This window comes from Passer domesticus, chromosome 19 (assembly GCF_036417665.1).
Source record: "Passer domesticus isolate bPasDom1 chromosome 19, bPasDom1.hap1, whole genome shotgun sequence".
NCBI lineage: Eukaryota > Metazoa > Chordata > Aves > Passeriformes > Passeridae > Passer > Passer domesticus.
In genome coordinates this window covers 5,845,804-5,865,573 of record NC_087492.1, presented here as the reverse complement: position 1 = coordinate 5,865,573, position 19,770 = coordinate 5,845,804, and the positions used below count along the sequence as shown (strand labels likewise).

General features: G+C 45.8%; 1 protein-coding gene across 3 annotated transcripts in view; it reads right to left on the bottom strand.

Annotated features, from left to right (window-relative positions):
• AP2B1 (adaptor related protein complex 2 subunit beta 1) overlaps positions 1 to 19,770 on the bottom strand; it is a 74,680-nt gene that overhangs the window by 52,362 nt on the left and 2,548 nt on the right. For all 3 annotated transcript variants that reach the window (XM_064394424.1, XM_064394422.1, XM_064394425.1), the window contains exons 2-6: positions 18,291 to 18,348; positions 16,261 to 16,366; positions 14,218 to 14,353; positions 12,439 to 12,684; positions 147 to 337 (exon numbers count right to left, since the gene is read on the bottom strand). In XM_064394424.1, coding sequence (XP_064250494.1) covers positions 147 to 337; positions 12,439 to 12,684; positions 14,218 to 14,353; positions 16,261 to 16,366; positions 18,291 to 18,327 — 716 coding nt within the window. In that variant the 5' untranslated portion in view covers positions 18,328 to 18,348. The remainder of the gene's footprint in view (positions 1 to 146; positions 338 to 12,438; positions 12,685 to 14,217; positions 14,354 to 16,260; positions 16,367 to 18,290; positions 18,349 to 19,770) is intronic.

The window sequence follows — 19,770 nt, the reverse complement described above, 5'->3', positions numbered from 1 at the left end:
ATCAACCCCAGCTACCAAAAGTAGCTTTGCTTTTAAATCTAGTTTATCAAGTCTTATTTGTGCTGCCACAGTGCTCTGTTACCAGAAGTGCTTCCAGAGCTGCACCACCCCCAGCAGCCCCCAAGTGCCACCAAAAGCCACCGCACCTCTGAGCTTCCCGGTCATCCTTGGGGTTGTAGTTGGACAGACAGTCCAGGATGAAGATCTGCCCCCACTCTGTGCACTCATTTAAAGCTGTCAGCAGCTTGTTGATGTTCTGAGGGTTCAGATCCAGCAGGTTGCTGTTGGGGTGGGACTCGCTGATCTCCGACAGCGCGGCCACGGCGTTCGCAACCACCTGGGGGAAGAAGAGCTCCTTGTCAGCAGAGCAGGAGGGGCTGGGGACACACAGGGAGCAAACTGGAGCTCCATCAGCTGCCACAGCAGTTATCTGAGCCTTCTGGGATGCAGCACAACCTCACAACCAACCTGCAGAGCCCAAAGCTTCACTGGGAGGAAAAGGAACCCAGGACAAGCACAAGAGACTTTGTGGCACCCACAGAGGACACCACCCCCCTGCCTCCCTGCAGGCTCCACATCCTCCCCCAGCTCCAGGGGATGCTCAGCTTTACAGTCAGGGTGCCCAAACCTCCAGTTGGTTGCCCTATTTATTCAGGAATGTGTGCCTCTTGCCCAATTTCCCCATGGCACATGGCTTAGCAGTGATCCAGAAACGAGCTGGCAGGTGCCTGGCAGGCTCCAGCTCTGCAGCAGCACTGGCAGGTCACACAGTTTGAGAGCAAACAAACCATTTCTCTAAAATGGGCAACTCCTGCTAAATGTTTAATAACCTATATTTCAATTTCAGTCTCCAGAACATCCTTTTTGGCTTTATGGAGCCATGGTAAAGCAAGCACTCCAGCACAACTCATCTCTGAAAATATTCCTGCTGCATTTAGGACTATATAAGGTCTTCTCTTTTTTAAGCACAGATGAAATGAAGCACAGAGAGGAAGTCCAGGGTCCAGATTGACACAAATAGAAGTGGGAGTGCAGCATACATTTCTAACTCTTAATTCCATACCCAAATTCAACAGACTCCATGGGAAGATTTTTTTTTTTAAATAGAAGAACTGCAGAATATAGAGACAAAATAGAAAATTTGCAGATGAGACTAAAGTCTTATTTGTTAAACTAACAGGAAAAGGGATTTAAGCTGAGTTTGACACAGAAAATGAAATCCCCTATGAAAAGGTATTTTCAGGACATTTTACAATGGACGTCATGTCCAGCCCAACTCCCAATAAATACCTGCTCAAATGAAGATTTATGGTGTTATTTGCTATGAGATTAAGGCAAAGAAACATCTTATCTAAAATCATCTGATTGTCTGGGTGGCTGAAGATGCTTTTGATGCAGTACAATGAAAACAAGAACAGCACAACCAGAACCTTCCCTGCCTTGTTCCCATCCCTGCTTGTCATTAAACCAATATATTCCAAAGTCATTGCACAGGCACAGTAATGTTGATTGTTCTGCATTTCACACCTAGAGGTCAGAGATAGGATTTTGATCCAAGATTTTATGAATTTCATTAGTTGAATGAGCCTTCTGTCACCAAAATCATTAGCAATCAGAGCTGCTGTCTTCTTGTACTGTTTTAATGAGGAACTTATTAAGATAGGCTGCTTATCCTCCTCATTATTTAATTTGCCTAATTCCTGAATGGTTAATGTGACACAGCATAAAACTGAAGTAAAAGATTTTTAGTATCATTGTATTTTTGAAGTTACCAGTGAAGACAAATCACAAAAGCCACTGAAAAGTTCAAAATCCTTACAAAAATTGCTTATAAAATGATGGTACTTTGGGAAAAAAAAAATTGAATTGACAAAAAAAAATTACACAGCCAAAGCATCAGAGAAAGGGACCTGTCAGTCATAAAGAGGGACAGGAGCTCTGGCAACTGCACTCACACTGCCAGGCACTTTGTTGCAGTAATTGATAAATGAGTAACTAATAGAGAATTTTAGAATAGAACTGGAAAAGAACTCCAAAATCATTGAATCCAACCATTAACCCAATACTGCTAAACCCACCACTGAATCATGTCCCCAGGTGCCATATTCAGATATTTTTGGGCACTTCCAGGATGTCCTAAACCCTGTGCTCGTATTCCCTTCCTTGCAGGGTCCATGGAGTCCATCTCTGTGTTTGCCAAGGGCAGAGGATGCACAGAAATGCTGCTCCCATGGGTGGAGAGCAGCAGCTCCAGCCCAGAGACCAAACTGAGAATGAACTTTTGGGTCCCTGTCAGCAGAAATGCAAGTGTCCAGCTCAAAGCTGAGGATGGGACAGCACGTGGCAGTCCACTCATCATTCCATTCAAAGCATCCATGAGGAAGTGGCAGAAGGTCAGATGGGCTCAGGGACATGGGCTGTGGTCTCCTTGAGTGTTTGAAAAAGGACTGGGAGGGGTTGTGGAACAGCTCAGTCCTGCCAGAGGAGCTGGGATCTACAATCTACAGTCCACAGTTAAAGCTGGTCCTCAGCTCCCACCTCAGCACCATGACAAGGAGATAATTGAAGCAAAGGGGATAAGGGAAAGGGTGGGGAATAAATGCAAACTTCAAACAATATTTATTAAAAAAAGGACTTGCTGGCGATTTGCACTGAACATATTGATGTGTTATGGTGTTGTGCTATGCCAACAAAAACAATCAGCATCTTCAAGGCTTTTCACACAGCCCCAGCACAGCTGAAATGCAAACAGCTCTGAGGAAACAGTCCAACACAAACACTGGCTGGAGCACAGCCTCACCTCTTCCCTGGCACTGCCAGTGCCTCAGGCAGCACCAGGAACACAGAGCAGCACTGCACAATTCCAGCTCACAGCTCCTGCTCTGCCAACTGCTCCCACCAAGTGAGAGGTCAGGCCAAAGACTGCAGCATCCCCCACACTGAGAGTTCTCACTCAGGTATGGCAGAAAGTCCACAAAGAACCACTCGGTACCAATTCTGGTGTTACATCACCTGCTAACCCACTGTGTGCTCTGGCTCTCATGGAAGTGCCACTGGAAATATTTAGAAAGATGGGTTTTGGCCAAAAAAAAATCTGCAACATCAAAGCTGAACCTTAAGTCTTCAGCTCAGTTACCACTTCTTCCTTAACACAGCAACACAACATCAGGAAGCCCAACTACATTAAACAGCAAGGACAAAGTGATCAGTTACAAGAAATTATTTTCTCTTTAAAATAAAAAATTACGGAATTGCTGGGGGACATAGAAGTAAGCTAAAGTTTACAAATGGTATAGGACCAAGGAACTAGACAAGTTTCACAGGCTGATTGCAAAAACCCCAAAGTTTGTTTAGGAAACAAAGTGTTCTCTGCTCTTCAAAACATGCCCCATGTTCATTTTGATGAGAAACCAACCAGTTGTACACTTTATTCCATAGACTGGAAGAAGCAGACTTAAAGTGCATAAAACTAACAGCTGCTGTAGTATTGAGTTCCCAAAAATAATGAAAAAACAGAAGTCAACCCAGTAGCCACAGATATGGAAGCATAAACAGCTAATGAACAGAAACAGCTTTTAAAATTCCAAGTTAACTCCATTGGAAAATGCCTCATTTGACTCACAGTTAAGAATACTAACTTTAAGCTAAGAGCTACCAAATTATGATCTGCCTAAAAATCCCCCAGAAAATGAAAATGCAGAGCAGATTGAAGAATTAATAATACTTAATAACAATAACAGGTCCCTGGCTGGCTGATGTAAATCAGTTTACCCTGGGTACACAATGACATTATTCAAATGCAGCCACAGCAACATCCCTTTGGAGCATGGATGAGCTGAATGACAATAAATCTCCTTTTGGCTGGAGGAATTTTGGCAAATTTGGAGGACTTTATTGGAGGAAATTTATTGGAATTTATTGACAAATTTGGAAGAATTTATTGGAATTTCCCAATAAATGTAGGCTCTTGGAGAAGCCTAAATTGGGATGAGGATAATCAAAATCTCCCAGGCTCTTATTAAAAAATTTAAAAAGAAAAACAAACCAAAAAGAAACCAAGCCCAAACCTCTTCCACTCAAATCTACATCCCAGCTTTAAGAAGAACCCAACAGTTTTAAATCCACCTCCAGACAAACTCCCTGTGCAGCCAGGCAGACCAGACCTGACCTCGAGGGAAGCTGCAGAGGTAGGAGCTCTGTGATTTCCAAGTGATTCCTTCTGGCAGCTCAAACCTCCAGCTCAGAGCAAATGGTATCAAACAGCACCAGGGAGGGAAGGGGGTGGCTGAAAAGCTGCATGTCTGCCTGGCAGCCCACACAGAAAAGCTTTGCAGGGGCTGGGGGGACAGGAGGGAAGCTCGGCACATCCAGAACGCCAACCAGTCAAAGCAATCAGATTATTTCCCTAGCATCCCAAGCTAATTGGAAATTAAACCAAGTGTGTAATGGAGTTAATGAAATACAACGTTCTGCTGCTTGAAACAGGAACCTCTGGCTCGCCACGCCGCTAAAGTGAAGCAAAAATGAAGAAAAGGAGGAAAAATGAAGGGGCTCAGAGAAGGTGCTGAGGGAAGGCAGCGCTCCCTCCACAGCTGGAGGCTCCTGCCCTCAAGGGAGCCTCAAGGCTGCAGGAGATGATTCTGGGAGTGGAGAGGTGCTGGCATTTCAAAGAGCGCTCTGGGCCTGCAGGGAACATCCGTGCCATCGAGCACAGGCTCCCAGGTGGGAGATTCAGAGCATCCTTGGATGGGTGGTTCACAGGGCCACTCATTTTTGTGACCACACTGTGTGCCCAGAATGTCCCTAACAGGGGCTCTCCAGGAAACACGACACCTCATCCTGTTCACTTTCATCTCCAAGCCCTCCTCACTTTGCTTCCCTAGAAACAGGAACCATTCCCCAGCCCAGGAGCCATTAACATTTCTTACTTTACCAAAGTAATTCTTCCCTGTGAGGGTGGTGAGGCCTTGGCACAGGCTGCACAGAGAAGCTGTGGCTGCCCCATCCCTGGAGGTGCTGAATGGGGCTTGGAGCAATATGGGATAGTGGAAGGTGTCCCTGATCATGGCAGGGGATGGAACAAATTGAGCATTAAGGTCCCTCCCAACCCAAACCCTTCTGTGATTCAATGATTCCATGAAATGGCTCAGCCATGCAAGTCAGAGAGCCTCACCAGCCTCTCACACTGCCAATGCTTGTTTGTATGTATAGATATAATTTAAAGCTCTGGGAGATTCACACATTCCCAGCTCCTGATCACATCCCAAGAACTGCCTGGGTGGGGAAGACCTCCTGGCTTGCTTTTGCAAGTGGGCTGAATTTTTATGAAGGTGGCAATGAGAGGGAAGTTAAGTGTTATACTTCCCACAGTGTGCTTGCCCTAACTGGGTTTTCTTTTCTGCACTTCCCTGCAGAAAAATGGCACTTTGTGGCAGACTGGAACATCACTCCTGCTCTCATATCCTTGCAAAAATCAGGATGTGTGAGCTGTAAGGCATGAAAACAAGCTTCCCCCAGCTGTTGAAACTCTTGTGGTAGGTGGGCAAGAAGCTGCTCAGGGATGGCTCCATCACAAGGGGCTTCTTGGCACAGCTGAGCCCTCAGTGCAGGAATTAAACTCCATGGGAAGACACAGAGGGTCTGCAACTCCCAGTTCCCCTTCCAGAAATCACTGTGGTGTGATCCCAGTCTGGATCAGGCACCTACCAGACACATCAGAAAGGGTTTGCTTTATTTTTTGCAATTTTCCTTGCAGAGGTTCTCGCTGGCACCATCCAGTGGCAAATTCTGAGCTGAGAGAAAAAGAACCAGCTAAGCACCACATTCCTTACAGAGCCCTAAAAGGGGGGGGTGCAGAGCTACAAAACATCACAACCACAACATTATCTGACAAATGATACTTGTCAATAGCTAGAAGTGTCTGTTCTAATGGAAAATAACATGTAGACACACGTCAACAAAATTCCCAGCACACTGATTGATGTTGGAGATCCTGGAATGATCTGTTCAGCAAGACTAATGCTTTGGAAATTAGGCACATACTGGTGGCTGCAATTGGAAGGAGACAAGTTTCTGATGGATGAATTTGTCAATTAAGCTTTATAAATGAGGGATCTGGGAAGACAAACTCTGGAGCCATGGAACTTCACAAATTATCAAACTCCTCACCTCTCTGCCAGTACTGAAAACACAGCTTTGAGGGAAGATGCTCAAGAGCTGTATCCTTCATACCAAAACCCAACCAAACAAAAACCCAAGTCCCACATGCATGCTTGAAATTCCCTCAGACCTCTTCAGAATAAAAATAGCTGCCCAGTAAGTGAGACTCCCCTGCAGGAGCTCATTCCAAAGCCAAAGCCAGTTTCAGCAGCAGAACAAGGGGTCAGAGTGGGAAACCAGAAGCTGTGCCACCAGTCACAGGTGGCAGCTCTCCCTTCCTCCCTGCTTTAGGTCTTTGCTGTGCCTGCTGCCACACACACAGCTGGTTTCTGCAGTGCCAGGCAAACCCCCACATCTCCCCTCTCTAGCATCCCACCACACATGAGCACAGCCACTGTTCAGACAGGCTCCTCCACAGCTTCTCCCCATCTCTCTCCCAGCTTGTTCCTGCTTTTGGGTGCATAGTTTACCAAAAGTGCTGCTTTTCCTTCTCGACAGCCTCATGGAAACAGCACTAGCATCCATTAGAGAGCTCCAAAGTGGCACCACCACTCTTCAACAGCCCCAAGCAATGTTCTCATTCTCTGCAACACATCCATCACTGGGTAAAAGAAATTCCACCCACAAATGCCATCAAGTGTCTCCCAGAAGGAAACATTATCTCCACTTGCAGCACAAACATTACAAAAAAACCCCAAACCACACACAGGACCGATTCAGACATGGCTGGAGGACTTCAAGATCCAGCCTGCATCTGCAGTACTTGGCTTGAAAAGAAGAGGGATATTTTTTTGCCCACAGGACAGAAAGGATATCCTGGAGCAGCCTGGGCTGATGAGATGCTGCAGAACCCACAGCTCCCAGCAATATTCAGCTCCACACTGGGATGTGTCAAGTCCTTGCAACCTTCATGAGCAGGAATCATGAATTCATCCAGCAGTGACAGCTCACTCCTCCCACCAGAAAAAAACACCAACTGTAGAGGGAAAACACAGGGCTGGGAGAGTCCCCATGTGAAACAAGTGATGTCCTGTGCCCAGGGAGAAGGTGGTGCTCCACTCCCTGCTGGATAAGACAATTCCCACATCCCTGACTGCCTCCCACAAAGTCCTTTTGGGATTCAGGGAATCATCAGTTTCTCACCAAGGGGTTCTCTTCTCAGCTTTAATAGAAAGAGAAGTATAAAATTCCTCCAGGAGACAGGCCCAGGAGGCAAAAGCTCCTTTTGTTTCTAAACAGGCTCATTCCTCAGGACATCAGCTCAGAGACATTCTGCTTGCTGGCTAGCAGGAAAAATAAAAGGAAGATCATCTTCCTCCATAGGGTCATCCAGGAAGCTCCCACACACACACACTGAAGTTCTGGCAGAGAGAGAACCCACATCCCTTGCAGGCACAGCAGGAGAACACTCTGATTTATCTCTACACCTTTTTAGACTCATCTGTGAGCTGTGGAAACTCACTCAATACTGCTGGAGGGAATTTGGATCAGATCAAGCTGGACCTCACCACCCCCAGCTGTCAGATCTCAGATTGCCCTCTTAGTCTGGTTAATGCTAAAGGCAAAAAACTCCCAGCTACAAGAGTTTAATTACACTCCACACACTTGGTGCATTTACTAATCAGTTATGTGATCTCAGCTTACTCTGTGCTGAGTCCCAAGAATGTTTCTCACAATAAATTGTGATGTAGAGGGTGTGAAAGCACAAAGTCTGTACAGTCCACAAAAACACAGAACAGCCACACCTGAAAAACCTTGGATCCAGCATGAGGAAGGAGAAATGCTACAGGAAGGAATTAAAAACTGAACAGGAAAAACCTAAAAAATAGCAAGGAGAAGGTGAATCAGTTAACTTAAGCCATGTAGATAAAAAAGAGATTGGCAGAGAATCTATTCCATGGGTTAAAAGTTACCTTAGAAGGTCAAGGATTGAAAATATTTGGAGAGAAAGGTTGTTCCATTCAAATATTAAAAGACCAGTAAGGTTTTAGATGGATTTCCTCTCATGTTTTTCTGCTAATATTTACATTCCTGAAGAAAACCAAGCGCAGGGATAAAAAACCAGGAGGGAAGTAGTTACAAAATAAAGTATCTAAAGATAGTCAGCTTTGGTTCTGCTTTCAGCTGCTGCCATCTCGTGGTCTGCTCTCCTCTCCTGGGCTCAGCACCTCCAATGCTCCAAGGAGGAGCAGTCATCACAAGGCCAGAACAAGACAGCAGCAGGAAAAAAATAACAAAAGAAGGTTTTTCCATGAGTCCAGAGAAGCTCTGGCCACCAGCAGGTGTGAAACACTCCCACCTCTCTCCCCTCACTGTTATCTATTGCTGGCTGTGAACAGTGCTCTGCAGTAACAGTGCACAGAAATCTCATTTTGGAGCCATATTTTTGTTGGAACATGAGGATTATGGGAGAAGAGGCTTCTGAGTTGCATTTCACCCAGGTTACCAGCAAGAGAGGTGCTGAGGGCTGAGCAAGTGCAGCAGCCCAAGGCAGCCAGGGCCCTGCTTTATATTCCTCCAGTCCTGCTTCTGCTGAGCTTCATGTGCAGAAATGCAGGGTGAAAAAAGAAGGATGTGCCTTAAGACAGCTTTGGGAAGAAATGAGGGATCCCTCTATGGAAGGATCCTCTTCAGCAGCATCCCAAGTGACAAAGGGCAGCCACAGGCACTTCAGAGCCATCTGTCAAATGAGATTGAAGACTTCTTCACAATCTAACTTCTGCAGGGCAACTGAACCTTGCCCTTGTGAAAGGTTTTGGGCCAGGGCCTGCACAACACAACTCAGATAACTCTGCTGTCATGCCAAAAGCCACCAGCCCACCTCAGCAGATACATCCCTATCAAGACATCTGCAATTAGAAGTTTGAATTAATTCACCCAGGGGGTGCATCTGCACAGAAGATCACTTCATGTGAACTAAGGCCACATCCTGACCACAAAAAAAACCAGATAAAGGGGAAAGAACCTTGGCTGTGCACCTACAGCACCTCAATGCCCTGAACATCCCCAAAGGCTGCTGCTTTATTAACACAGAATAATGCCATCAATCCAAAAATATGAGAGAAAAAAAAAAGAACAAACCCAAAATGTTTCTGACAAGGTCACCTCCAGCTTAGGCATCCTTATGATGAAGGTGATCTGAGCCCAGGGAAATGTGCACCCTGATCCCTGCACAATTATGAGGCAATTAGTGAACCACAGATGGAGATGTTCCTCTACCAACACCCAGCTAAAATGCTTAGAGCTTGCCCATGTGCTACAGGCAACCAATTACAAAGCCATAATAAAAGCCTTCTTGAAGACTATTTTTCAGCTGCAGCCTTTTTTAGCTCCTGCTCAAAATCCTCATTTCTCAGAAGAGAGAATAAGTGTGGATTTCCCATCTCAAAAATTCTGCTTCATTAAGGATCTAATGTTGCCCATTTCCACAAGCCATCAAAAGAGGAGAAACATTTATAATATAAATATGAATGAGCCTGGCTAACAGGTTGCAATGATTGAGATGCACCATTTACAGAGGAATAGGCCATCAGAATAGATCCATCTGTACCATTCCTTCCAGCAATCTTTTCTTTTTGATAGCCAATACTGATACACACATTTTACTTAAAAAAGACCTTCCAGGCAGGACTGCATTCCAAGGAAAAATACCTTCATAAATACCAACTTGCACACAAATATAACTTATTTGGCAAACACAATTCAAGGTCATCAGGAAGTTTCACATGGAGAAAGCAGCAATTAAGTGGATGGTTTGACCAGGAAGATTAACCTTAATTAGGGGTGGATAATTCCTGTACTTTTGAGGGAGCCACTGTGCCACAAAGGAAGGAATTTCAAAGAGGATCAACTTTACTAAAAGGTTAGTTGATTTAACTACTAAAATTTCTTTTCCTTTTCTACTAAACTTGTAACCAGATTAAATATTGTATTAAATCATCATCTCTAAGAGCACCAAGCCTTTGATAAAACCTCTCCCCATGCACCCTTAAAAAGCAGCTACATTATGCCCCATCTACAGTAAAACCTGGGAATCCAGCTCATAGAACACCAGCTACAGAATCCTCCCAAAGCCTGCAGACCTGAAAACACACCCGAGGCTCTCCTTCAACACCACCACTCCCCAAAGTGCATTTTCCAGCTGTGAATCCTCAGTTTTGGAAAGAGCAGTGAGTACAACATGAGGCAGGTACTGTGACCCTGCACAGCTTCAGGAGAGCTGTCCCAGCCCAGCCTCATCACCACCCAGGAGCTCATGAGTTTTCCTGATGTTTTATTAGGAAGCCCTGTGCTACTTTTGGAGGTTTATTTAGCAAATGGAACACACACTGCCCTTTGGTATTTTTCTTCTCACCATTCATTTAAGTCCATATTAAGTTAATGCACTTTATAAATACATATCTGTGCTCTGCTGTCAGCCAGTGGTTCATTTATCAAACCACTGAGTCACACAGAGACCAACAAGCACAAAGGGCAAGCAAAACCCTGTTATTTGTCCTGAAGTACTATATCTTTTCAGCCAGAACTCTTCACCTTATATCCATGTGGCTGCAATCAGAACAAGAACAGAGCTGGAACCAAGGCTGGAAGAAGGGGAGTTCTGTCCCTGACCTCCACTCCTGCCTGGGAGCTGCTGAGCACCAGGGCCAGCACTGAAGTGGAACTAAAGAAGCCCAAGTAAGTCCCTTCAGAGGCTGCAAGGCACACCCTCCACACTGAGCTGGAACAGCAGGTGTTTCTCTGCCAGCCTCAGAGTTGCCTAGACAAAGAAAGCACCTTCAAGCAGTCATCAATATTCACACAGAAGCCTGGCATAAAAAAAAAAATCAGGGAGGCAGATAAAAAGAACAAGTTGTAAAAGAGCTGGGTATCAGAGAAAAGAGGTGTCTGTATCTCCTCAGAGACACCACCACTCAGACTGCTGCCTGTGACAGTCAGACACCTCGAGTTTCACTGTCTCTACAAAGTCTTACAAAGAGCAATCAGCAGCCTTCACTCTCCTGCTAAAGGGGATGGCACCTTATCACCTGCACTTGGTTTATCTCAGGTGCCCCAAGAATACAGCAGGACAGAAATTCTGTGGTTTGACTCATGCACCACAGAAAGAGCTGTTGAACCTGCCCTAGTAACATGAGATTATTTCTTTACCCAGAGTCCATTCTCTAAAAGAGCTAAAAAAGTAGCAGTGCACCCCAACACAGTCACATTCTTAAACTGAGCTGCAGAAGTTTTCTTCCCTGCTAAGGGTCAGGCTGATATTGGTATGCTCCCTGGATTCCAGCAGGGAACAGTATTAAATGAAAGGATGATGCACTGGGACACTTCAGTTCCTTGGCCACCACTTTTTAGTCACAAGATAATAGCAGGAGACACCTGGCTTGGAAGTGGACCCTTCATCAAGCATAATTAAATGCTGATTTAGTAAGTAATTTACTCCTCTGAAATTCTTGGTCATGATCTCCACCTCTCCTGTGACAACTCATTTAACTTTATTAAAAACATTAGCATTGATTTTCTCCACTCATTACAAGCCAGTGGATTTATCTGCATTAGCAAATTAATTCATCCAAACTCTTATTCCAAGAAGAGCCAAAGCCTGCAGGAAAGCAAGAGCTACATGCTGTCACCAAGGCAGCAGCATCACATATTTCTTGCTCTTCTGACTCACCTGGCCAGAAGTTACACTTCTGCAGCATTCAGAACAGGCAAAAGCCCAAAGAGAACTAACTACAGAAGATACTCCTTGTTTTCTGAGGCAACAAGTGTTCCCTAATCAAAATCATCCCAGAACCTTTCACGTTTGTGATTTCCAAACAACACAAACTCAAGCATGTGGCATTCACATTCTCTGAACATGATTCCTTCACCCAGGGTTCTCTCCTGGGAAGCTGAAAGGTAGCGAGAGACCTCAGAAAAAAGTCAAACAATTCTTATCTCATTTCCTTCTTCTGTGTTGTGCTCCTTTGGAATGTGTTTGGAGATTGTTTACCCAAGGTGATTGCCTGATTGGACTCTGGTTTGAGTTGTTTTGTCTCATTGGCCAATCAGGGCCAATCTGTGCTGAGACTCTGGAAAGAGTCACGAGTTTTCATTATTATCTTTTTAGCATTCAGTAAGTATCCTTTCTGTATTCTTTAGTACAGTGTAGTATTCTTTAATATAATATAGTATTATAAAGTAATAAATGAGCTTTCTGACATGGAGTTGGATGCATCCTTCTTCCCTGCCACGGGGCTCACCATGAATTTACAGTAAAGCAACGTGCCGGGAACACCTTACCATGGGATTGGAGTCTGCAATGAGATCCCGCAGGGAATCCAGGAACCCTTGGTCCTCCACCATCTGGGCGTTGATGTCGTGCAGCTTGGCCACGCAGACAGCTGCAGTTTTCCTGACGTAGGGGTCCTCGTCCTTGAGGCACTTGCGCAGGGGCTCGCACAGGTACTCGGTGATCTTGTCCACGCGGATGCAGCCCATGGTGCGCACGGCCAGGGCGCGGATCAGCGGGTTGGGGTCCTCGCAGTCCTGCACAGAGCACAAACACATCTGCACCAGCACATTCCCTGCAGCCAGGCTGCTCTCACCTAAGCAGCATCTCTCTGATTGCATGCTAAGAGCCAGGCAGTTGTTTCAGATCAGGGATAAAAGGGCACTTGCTGCTTCGCAGAAATGTTTTACGCTGTCTCGAGATGTTTCGCATCCCTTCGTTGTCCCAGCAAAGCTGCTTTCAACATGATCCAACAGCTAAGCTGGAAAGGCAGCTCTCAGCACCCAAAACCTCACCACAGACAAAGTAATTTACTGATTTCCAACTTTCCTGGTTTCAAGGAGCAAGAAATAAAATGGGGAAAATCAGCAACTAAACACAATGCAACAGTCATCAAGGCCCATTTCTTAAAGGCCAAACACAAACATCCCTTAAGTTACAACACATGAAGCACTAAGCAAAAGGCTGCTCTAGAGGTGCTTTTCTAAAGAGGAAAAAGGAAAGGCAGACAGGAATACAACATTTCCTACTCCAAGCCTATATAATTTTCCATGCATCCAATCCATCTGCATCTCTGAGCTCCTCCAAAATCAGCCTGTAAAAGGATGGCTACAGAATGACCTACAAAAACATTTACCTTTCACTGTTCAAACTTCCTGCAGCTGAAAAACTAAAGTCTGCAAGAGAAGTGACACATCCCACCAGTGCATTCCCCACCTTGAACTGGGAAGTGCTGAGTTAGTGCAGACCAGTGTCAACACCTGCTCTTCACTAACACCTGTCCCTCCAGCTGCCAAAAGAGACACCAGGCTTTCCTCTGCAGGGTGTGAGATGGAAAATATAATTTTGTTACATTCTAAAAGAACTGTGCTTTAAAGACAGACAATATTCTTTCCAGAGAGGAAGACAGGGACATCCTCTCCGGCCAGAAGAGTAGATCTCTCAGCTCAGGTCTTCTCACCTCCTTCTGCCTCAAGAACCACAAAAGAAACTTGGAACTCAATCCCATTCCCCAGTGTCTCATATTTTATAACACTCTGCAAGCAGTCTCAAACTTCTAAGCACTGGGTTTTATCTTGCACAACATGGGACTGAAATAACATTTCCTAGATAAGGAGAGGCAACCTGACAAGAGAACTAAAGGCAACCCAGCAATGAGGCTGTTGTTTTCCCAGTGAACTGTCTCTCAGTTTCACCAGAGATAAAGGTTTTCCACACAGAGCACAGCTGGAACATTCAAACAGGAAGTTTGATATTCATGTCTCAGATACTACAAAGGCTGAAAGATGAAACAGATAAAATCTGTTTTCCAGTACCAGAAGTTGGTAAAACAGCAGAAGCAGCTTTCCCTGGAGCAGGCTCTCTCACAGCCACTCACAGGGCTGCTGAAGTCACCTCCTCTGCAATAACCAGAAGGAACAACTGAGAGAAAGGACCCAGACCTAGTGGATTCAGCATCCCCCTCTATGAGCCCAGCCCCAAAGCAGGGATAAAGCTCCCAAAGGCTGATGGACAAAGAGATGTGCTGGCAGCCACTGTGCTGGACCTGATATGCCAGGGGAGCAGATTACCTTCACAAAGCTGTTGACAGCCATGATGGCCATGTCTGGCTGGCTTTTGGCATAATTCATCAGGTACAGGTAGACCAGCTTCTTCAGCTCCAGGTTGTCAGTCTGCATGCAGTTGACAACATCAGGAAACAGAGAGCTGGATACACAACACAAGGATAAGCAAGGATGGAATCAGAGAATTGTTTAGGTTAGGAAATGCCAGCAGTTCCCCCAGCACTGCCACAACCACGTCCCCAAGTGCCACATCTAAACACTTCTAAAACTCTTCCAGGGATGGTGACTCCACCACTGCCTGTTGCAATCCCATCTGAACATCCCTGGCACAACTTGAGGTTATTTCCTCTCATCCTGTAACTTGTAACCTGAGGGAAGGGATTGACCCCAGCTGCACCCTCCTGGCAGGGAGTTCAGAGAGTGACACATCCCCCGTGAGCTGCCTTTTCTCCAGACTGAGCCCCCCCAGCTGCTCCTCACCAGACCTGTGCTCCAGCCCATTCTCTCCTCTGGACATGCTCCAGCCCCCCAATGTCCTTCTTGTCATGAGGGGCCCCAAAGTGACCCCAGGATGTGAGGTGTGGCCTCACCAGTGCCCAGCACAGAGGGACAATCACTGCCCTGCTCCTGCTGGTCACACTGCTCCTGATACAGGCCAGGTGCCATTGGCTGTCTTGGCCAGCTGGGCACTCAGCAGCTCATGTTCAGCCACATCTGACCAGCACCCCTGGTCCTTTTCCATCTTTCCAGCTGCTCTTCCCCCCTCCTGGAGTGTTCCATGGGCTGTGGTGACCCAACCTCACACTCTGGCCTCAGCCATGCACTCAGCCTGCCCAGATCCCCTGCAGAGCATTCCTGCCCTCCAGCAGATCCACACTCCCACCCACAAAATAAAAAACAGAGGTTGCATGGCATGCAAAGGGGATAGTAACAATATCAAGGAAGCCAGAAAAACTGGAGTTCCACTTTAAGTACCCTGCTGTTTAATGAAAGGTCATCTTCCCATTCAAAGCAGTTTGCAATGGCTTTTATAATAATTATTTAATCTCTTCTATGGCTTTAACATAGGAGGAGGTGAAAACTATTGCCATTTCCTAAATGTGTTTTAACTGGGGAGTTCACAAACAAGGAAATTCTACCATGCCAGGCCTGGAAATGAACCCACAAGACGAAAAATGTTGCTTTAAAATGTTTTGGTCAGGCAGGACACCTATGAAGAACCTGCCAAATTTCAGACTAGCAAAGTCCAGAGTGATTAGAAGCTTAAACACTGCAAGCTGGGTTTCACTCAAATGTCAAGCAGCCATCTGTAAACAGCACTGCAGAATAACACAGGAAGTTACACAAAGATTCTGCAGCTCCCAGGTTTGCTGTGGGGATCTAAAGGTGATGGGTAAATGCTGCTGGCAGAAAAGATTAGGGGATTTTTTCCCTTTCAGTTTGTATGTTCCTTCACTCTGTGATGAAGTCATGATGCTGAATTTGCAAGCTCATATTGATTTCCGTGGCAACAGACCAGGCTGCTGTGAATCCAGAATTACTGACTCTCTGTTAGGCTCCAAGAACAGCAGGGAGAAAGAGAGAAAGCATCCATCCCAACAGGTTTTTCTGGTTCTCTTAGAAAACAGTACTGGGGACAGTAAATGCCAGTGTCCTTCAGCTGCAGCAAGACACAGGTTCCATTTTAACATCAGCCATTTTAAAATGCAGCTTGAATTTATGCTGTGCCAGATAAGGCTAAGAAAAACTTGGAATTATCTTTGTAACACTAAAACCCAGCACAGCAAGCAGCAAGAAAACATCACCTAAAGTGACATACAAAATGGCTGAATTCTGGGTATGCTTTAAACAAAAAGGGCTCTTGGCACTGAGATAAGCCCACACTGAAAACAGTTGTTTCTCTTGCTTTCAGTGACAGCAAGGAGTTTGAGAAACCTGTGACTCAGGCACAGCACAGAGACACAGCCATCCTCAGCTGTTCCCTGGACATGTTCACCACACCTGAGTCCCAGGACAACCTGAGCTGCCACAGGTACAAACTGCTTTTACCTGACATCCTTCCCCACAGTCATGGCTGCAATAACCTTCTTTACAGCTTCTTTCCTCTTCTCTTTCTTTTCATTGTTGAGTTCAGCCTTCAGCTCAAAAATCTCTCCTGGCAGAAGACAAAAAAAACAGATTAAACCTTTCAGAAGAAAAGGGTCTTGTTTTAGGGATAATTCAAGAGTGAATTTTTGCTTTCTTGGTCTTTATTCCCATAAAACTGGCCCAGCTACACTTGGAAGCTGTCAGACCTCGTGCAGAACATGGTTCACTGAGAAGCAAAGCTGCAACACTCAAGGGACTGATCTGACTCCACCTTGCAGAGGAAAATGCCACAAACAAGAACCATGCTGTGTGTGGCAGCTCTCCCACCTCCAGGACACCAAATCACATCCCTGGAGCATCTGTTTCTCTGAGGCAACCATTACATAACCAGCATGAAAAGATACTTGGAGATGCCAGATTCGTGCCTGCAAGAAACAAACTAAGCTAGGAATTTTGCCCAGACTTTTTAAAGTTTTGCTCATCATTGAAAGCTTCCTGAGAAAGCTGGAGCAGAGCCCAAATGCTGTGGTTCCTGAAACAGGACAGCATGTGTTTAGTCCAGTGGAAAAAAGCTAAAAAGAGCTACCACTAACAAAAGCTGCATGGAACAGAGCTTGTCTGGCTTCCAAGGCTCCCAAAGCAGCCTTTTCCACAGCATTAATTCCCCCAGATATGACTGTGTACAAAGCCAGTTCAGGCTGGGTCACCAAAGTAGCAATCAAGTTATAAAACATGTGCAAAAGGCTGTTTATCAGGCCTGTTCCAGACAGAGCCAGTGGGATGAGAAGGATAATGCTCCCAACAGACAGACAGACAGCTCTCCTCAGGAAGGACAGCCAGCAGCATTCCCACTGGGAGCCACAGCCTGAGCACATATTACAAATATCCAAATATCCCTGACAAGTCCTAGCACCAATTTTCCATTCCTACACTTGCTCAGAGCAGCAGCACTAATTAAAATCTGACACAGAGAGACTGCCAGGGACTCCAAAAAAGAAGAGAAGCTGCTGCAGTGCAGAGACCACTCGTCATCCCTCCTGCCTGAGGAAGAGCCTGGCATTACTCACCCAGAGCTCCTGCCCTGGAGCAGAGCTGACACAGCTCCACTCTCAGCCAGCCCACAAAAACCTGCCTTCAGCTCTGAACTTTCAGAGCTGCTGCTTCAAAAGATGTCAACTGCATTAGGTTCATTTATGAGCTCATTGTGAAGCTTAATGACACATAAACACACCAACAGTGTGGGTTTTTTCACTGGCAGGCATTCAGAGGGAGCACTCAGCCATTTTGCAAAGGAGAGGTTAATGCAAACCATATTCCACATCTGCTGGAGAATGATCAGGCTTAAACTGCACTCAGCAACAGTGTTTTGTTCAGGAACAGGTTAGAAGATCTGCCTGGGACAGTCTCAGCAGAACAAGCCCTGCCCTGAAACAGCTGAATGAGTAAAGTGATCTCAAAGAGCATTTCCAGGCTTCCCACTGTAAGGGCAGCAGCTTGTCCTGAGGTGAGGCAACCACCACACCTGCAGCAAAGGCAGAGGGAAGTCCAACAGAGCACCTGCAGCTCTGGAGAAAACGGCAGCAGGAAAACCCATTATGTTTGCTTAATGCATATATCCAAAATATTGAATTCCTCACATCAGCTTAATCCTGTGATGCCCAAATTAACAACCATCCCTAGTCTGACACTTGTTAGCCCATAACCAAAACTTTGTCTCTGCCTAGATCTGCACTCAAATCCCACTGCTTTGCTTTCTGATCCTTGAAAGAGCAGCAATTTGGGTCATTTTGTGAATCATAAAAACGTGAAATATCCCAGTTTTGTCTTTTGTCACCATGTGACCTACTTTGGAAGTTTCTCCCTGGATGATTAAGAAGAGAAACAGGGACAGAGCTACCAGAAAAGCACAAGCTCTCCTGCATGCAGTTAAAAAAGCTGTGTAAAAATAGCCACCCACCACCTCCAATGCACTGCACCAGCTCAACACCAACCTTTTTTATTGGTCGTGAAGTATTTGGAGTCCGTCATGGTTCCAGCTCCTTAGAACACCTGAGAATATGAAGAATAAAAAAAGAACAAGTCAGTTCCAAAGGCTGTTTGGTGGCAACAGCCAGTTTGTGAGGCAGGAACTCGAGCGAGGACGGCTGGTGAGTGAAGGAGGAAGCAAAAGCTTCACATCCACAGGCACGAGTTCCCCAATCTTCATCCTGCACCTGCTGCTGGTTTCACTTGGCAAAGCCAGGGATTTAAAGGGCTTGGTAAAAACACAACAGTGGTGCTCAGCCCAGCTTCCTAAATTCTCAGTCTCAGCAGGCAAAAGGCATTTTTTGAGCTCCTTACAACCAGCAGATGCTGGTATGCACTGCAGCTGTCTTTCCTGGGTACACAGATTCATTTTCCAAGGAAAAGCACATCCAGTGTCTCGCCTGGCAGGGAGAAGTCCATGTTTCAGACAAAGGAAACTGTCATCTCATCTCCCCCTAACGATATCTGCCTGTGCTGCATCTGATGGAAGGCACAATTAACCCCACTTGCAACACCCACCCTCAGGCCTTTCATTCCTTCCCCTCCTTTTGTTCCCAGCAGATACAAAACAGTGGGTTTTTTTGAAAAGAGAAGCCATTACTTTTCAGTTCTCTCAAGCCTGAAATTGAAATATTTCTCTGCCAAGATCTGACATCCCACCTCTGAGACACACACACAAAGCTCATTATTTCAGTGCTGCTCTGCTTTTTTTTTTTTCTTTTTTCCCCTGTGGACAGGATGGAAAAATGCTGTTGGAGCAGGAAATGCTCAGCAGAGCCATGAGAGTGGTCTCACCAGCACTTCTCTTGCTCCACAGAACTAAATGAATGCCTTGGAGTACAGGGATTGCCCAAACATATGTGGATATCCACAATTTTATTCTTACAATTGCTAGCTCTGTGACAAATATGAAGCAATTTTCAAAACAAGCAGAGGAGTGGGCACTTTCACTGCTTTTGATGAAAGTCTGTATCAATGCTAGGAACTATGACCCTAAAACCATCTCAAAAAGGATTTTATCATTTCTCTCCTCCCTTTTCTATCTTTCTGGCCCCAATTCCCCTTCACTCACACATCCTTCCATGACCTCAGAGGCTGCCAGCAAAGCAGTAAATCATCTGTTCCCTAAATGCTGCCTGTCCTGCCTCTAAAGCCTGCAGGTCTTGCTGGCTCAGCAACAAAAGGCCCAGCACAGCTCTGAACTCAGGAGTGCCCAGCAGTGCAGTCAGACTGCTCTTCCTTAACCCTTTCCTCCCTGATCCCTTCACCAACCCCAGTGCCATCACCTTCCCACTTTCCCCCATCCACTGGACACCCCAGCAGTTGAATTCCCAGCAGTTGTTGAGGGACAATGCCCCAGTTTCCACCCTTTTTTCATGGGGTCATCCTGTCCAGCTGCCAAACATCTGGATGAGGATCAACCTGTTGCTTTTCCCTATTTCCTGG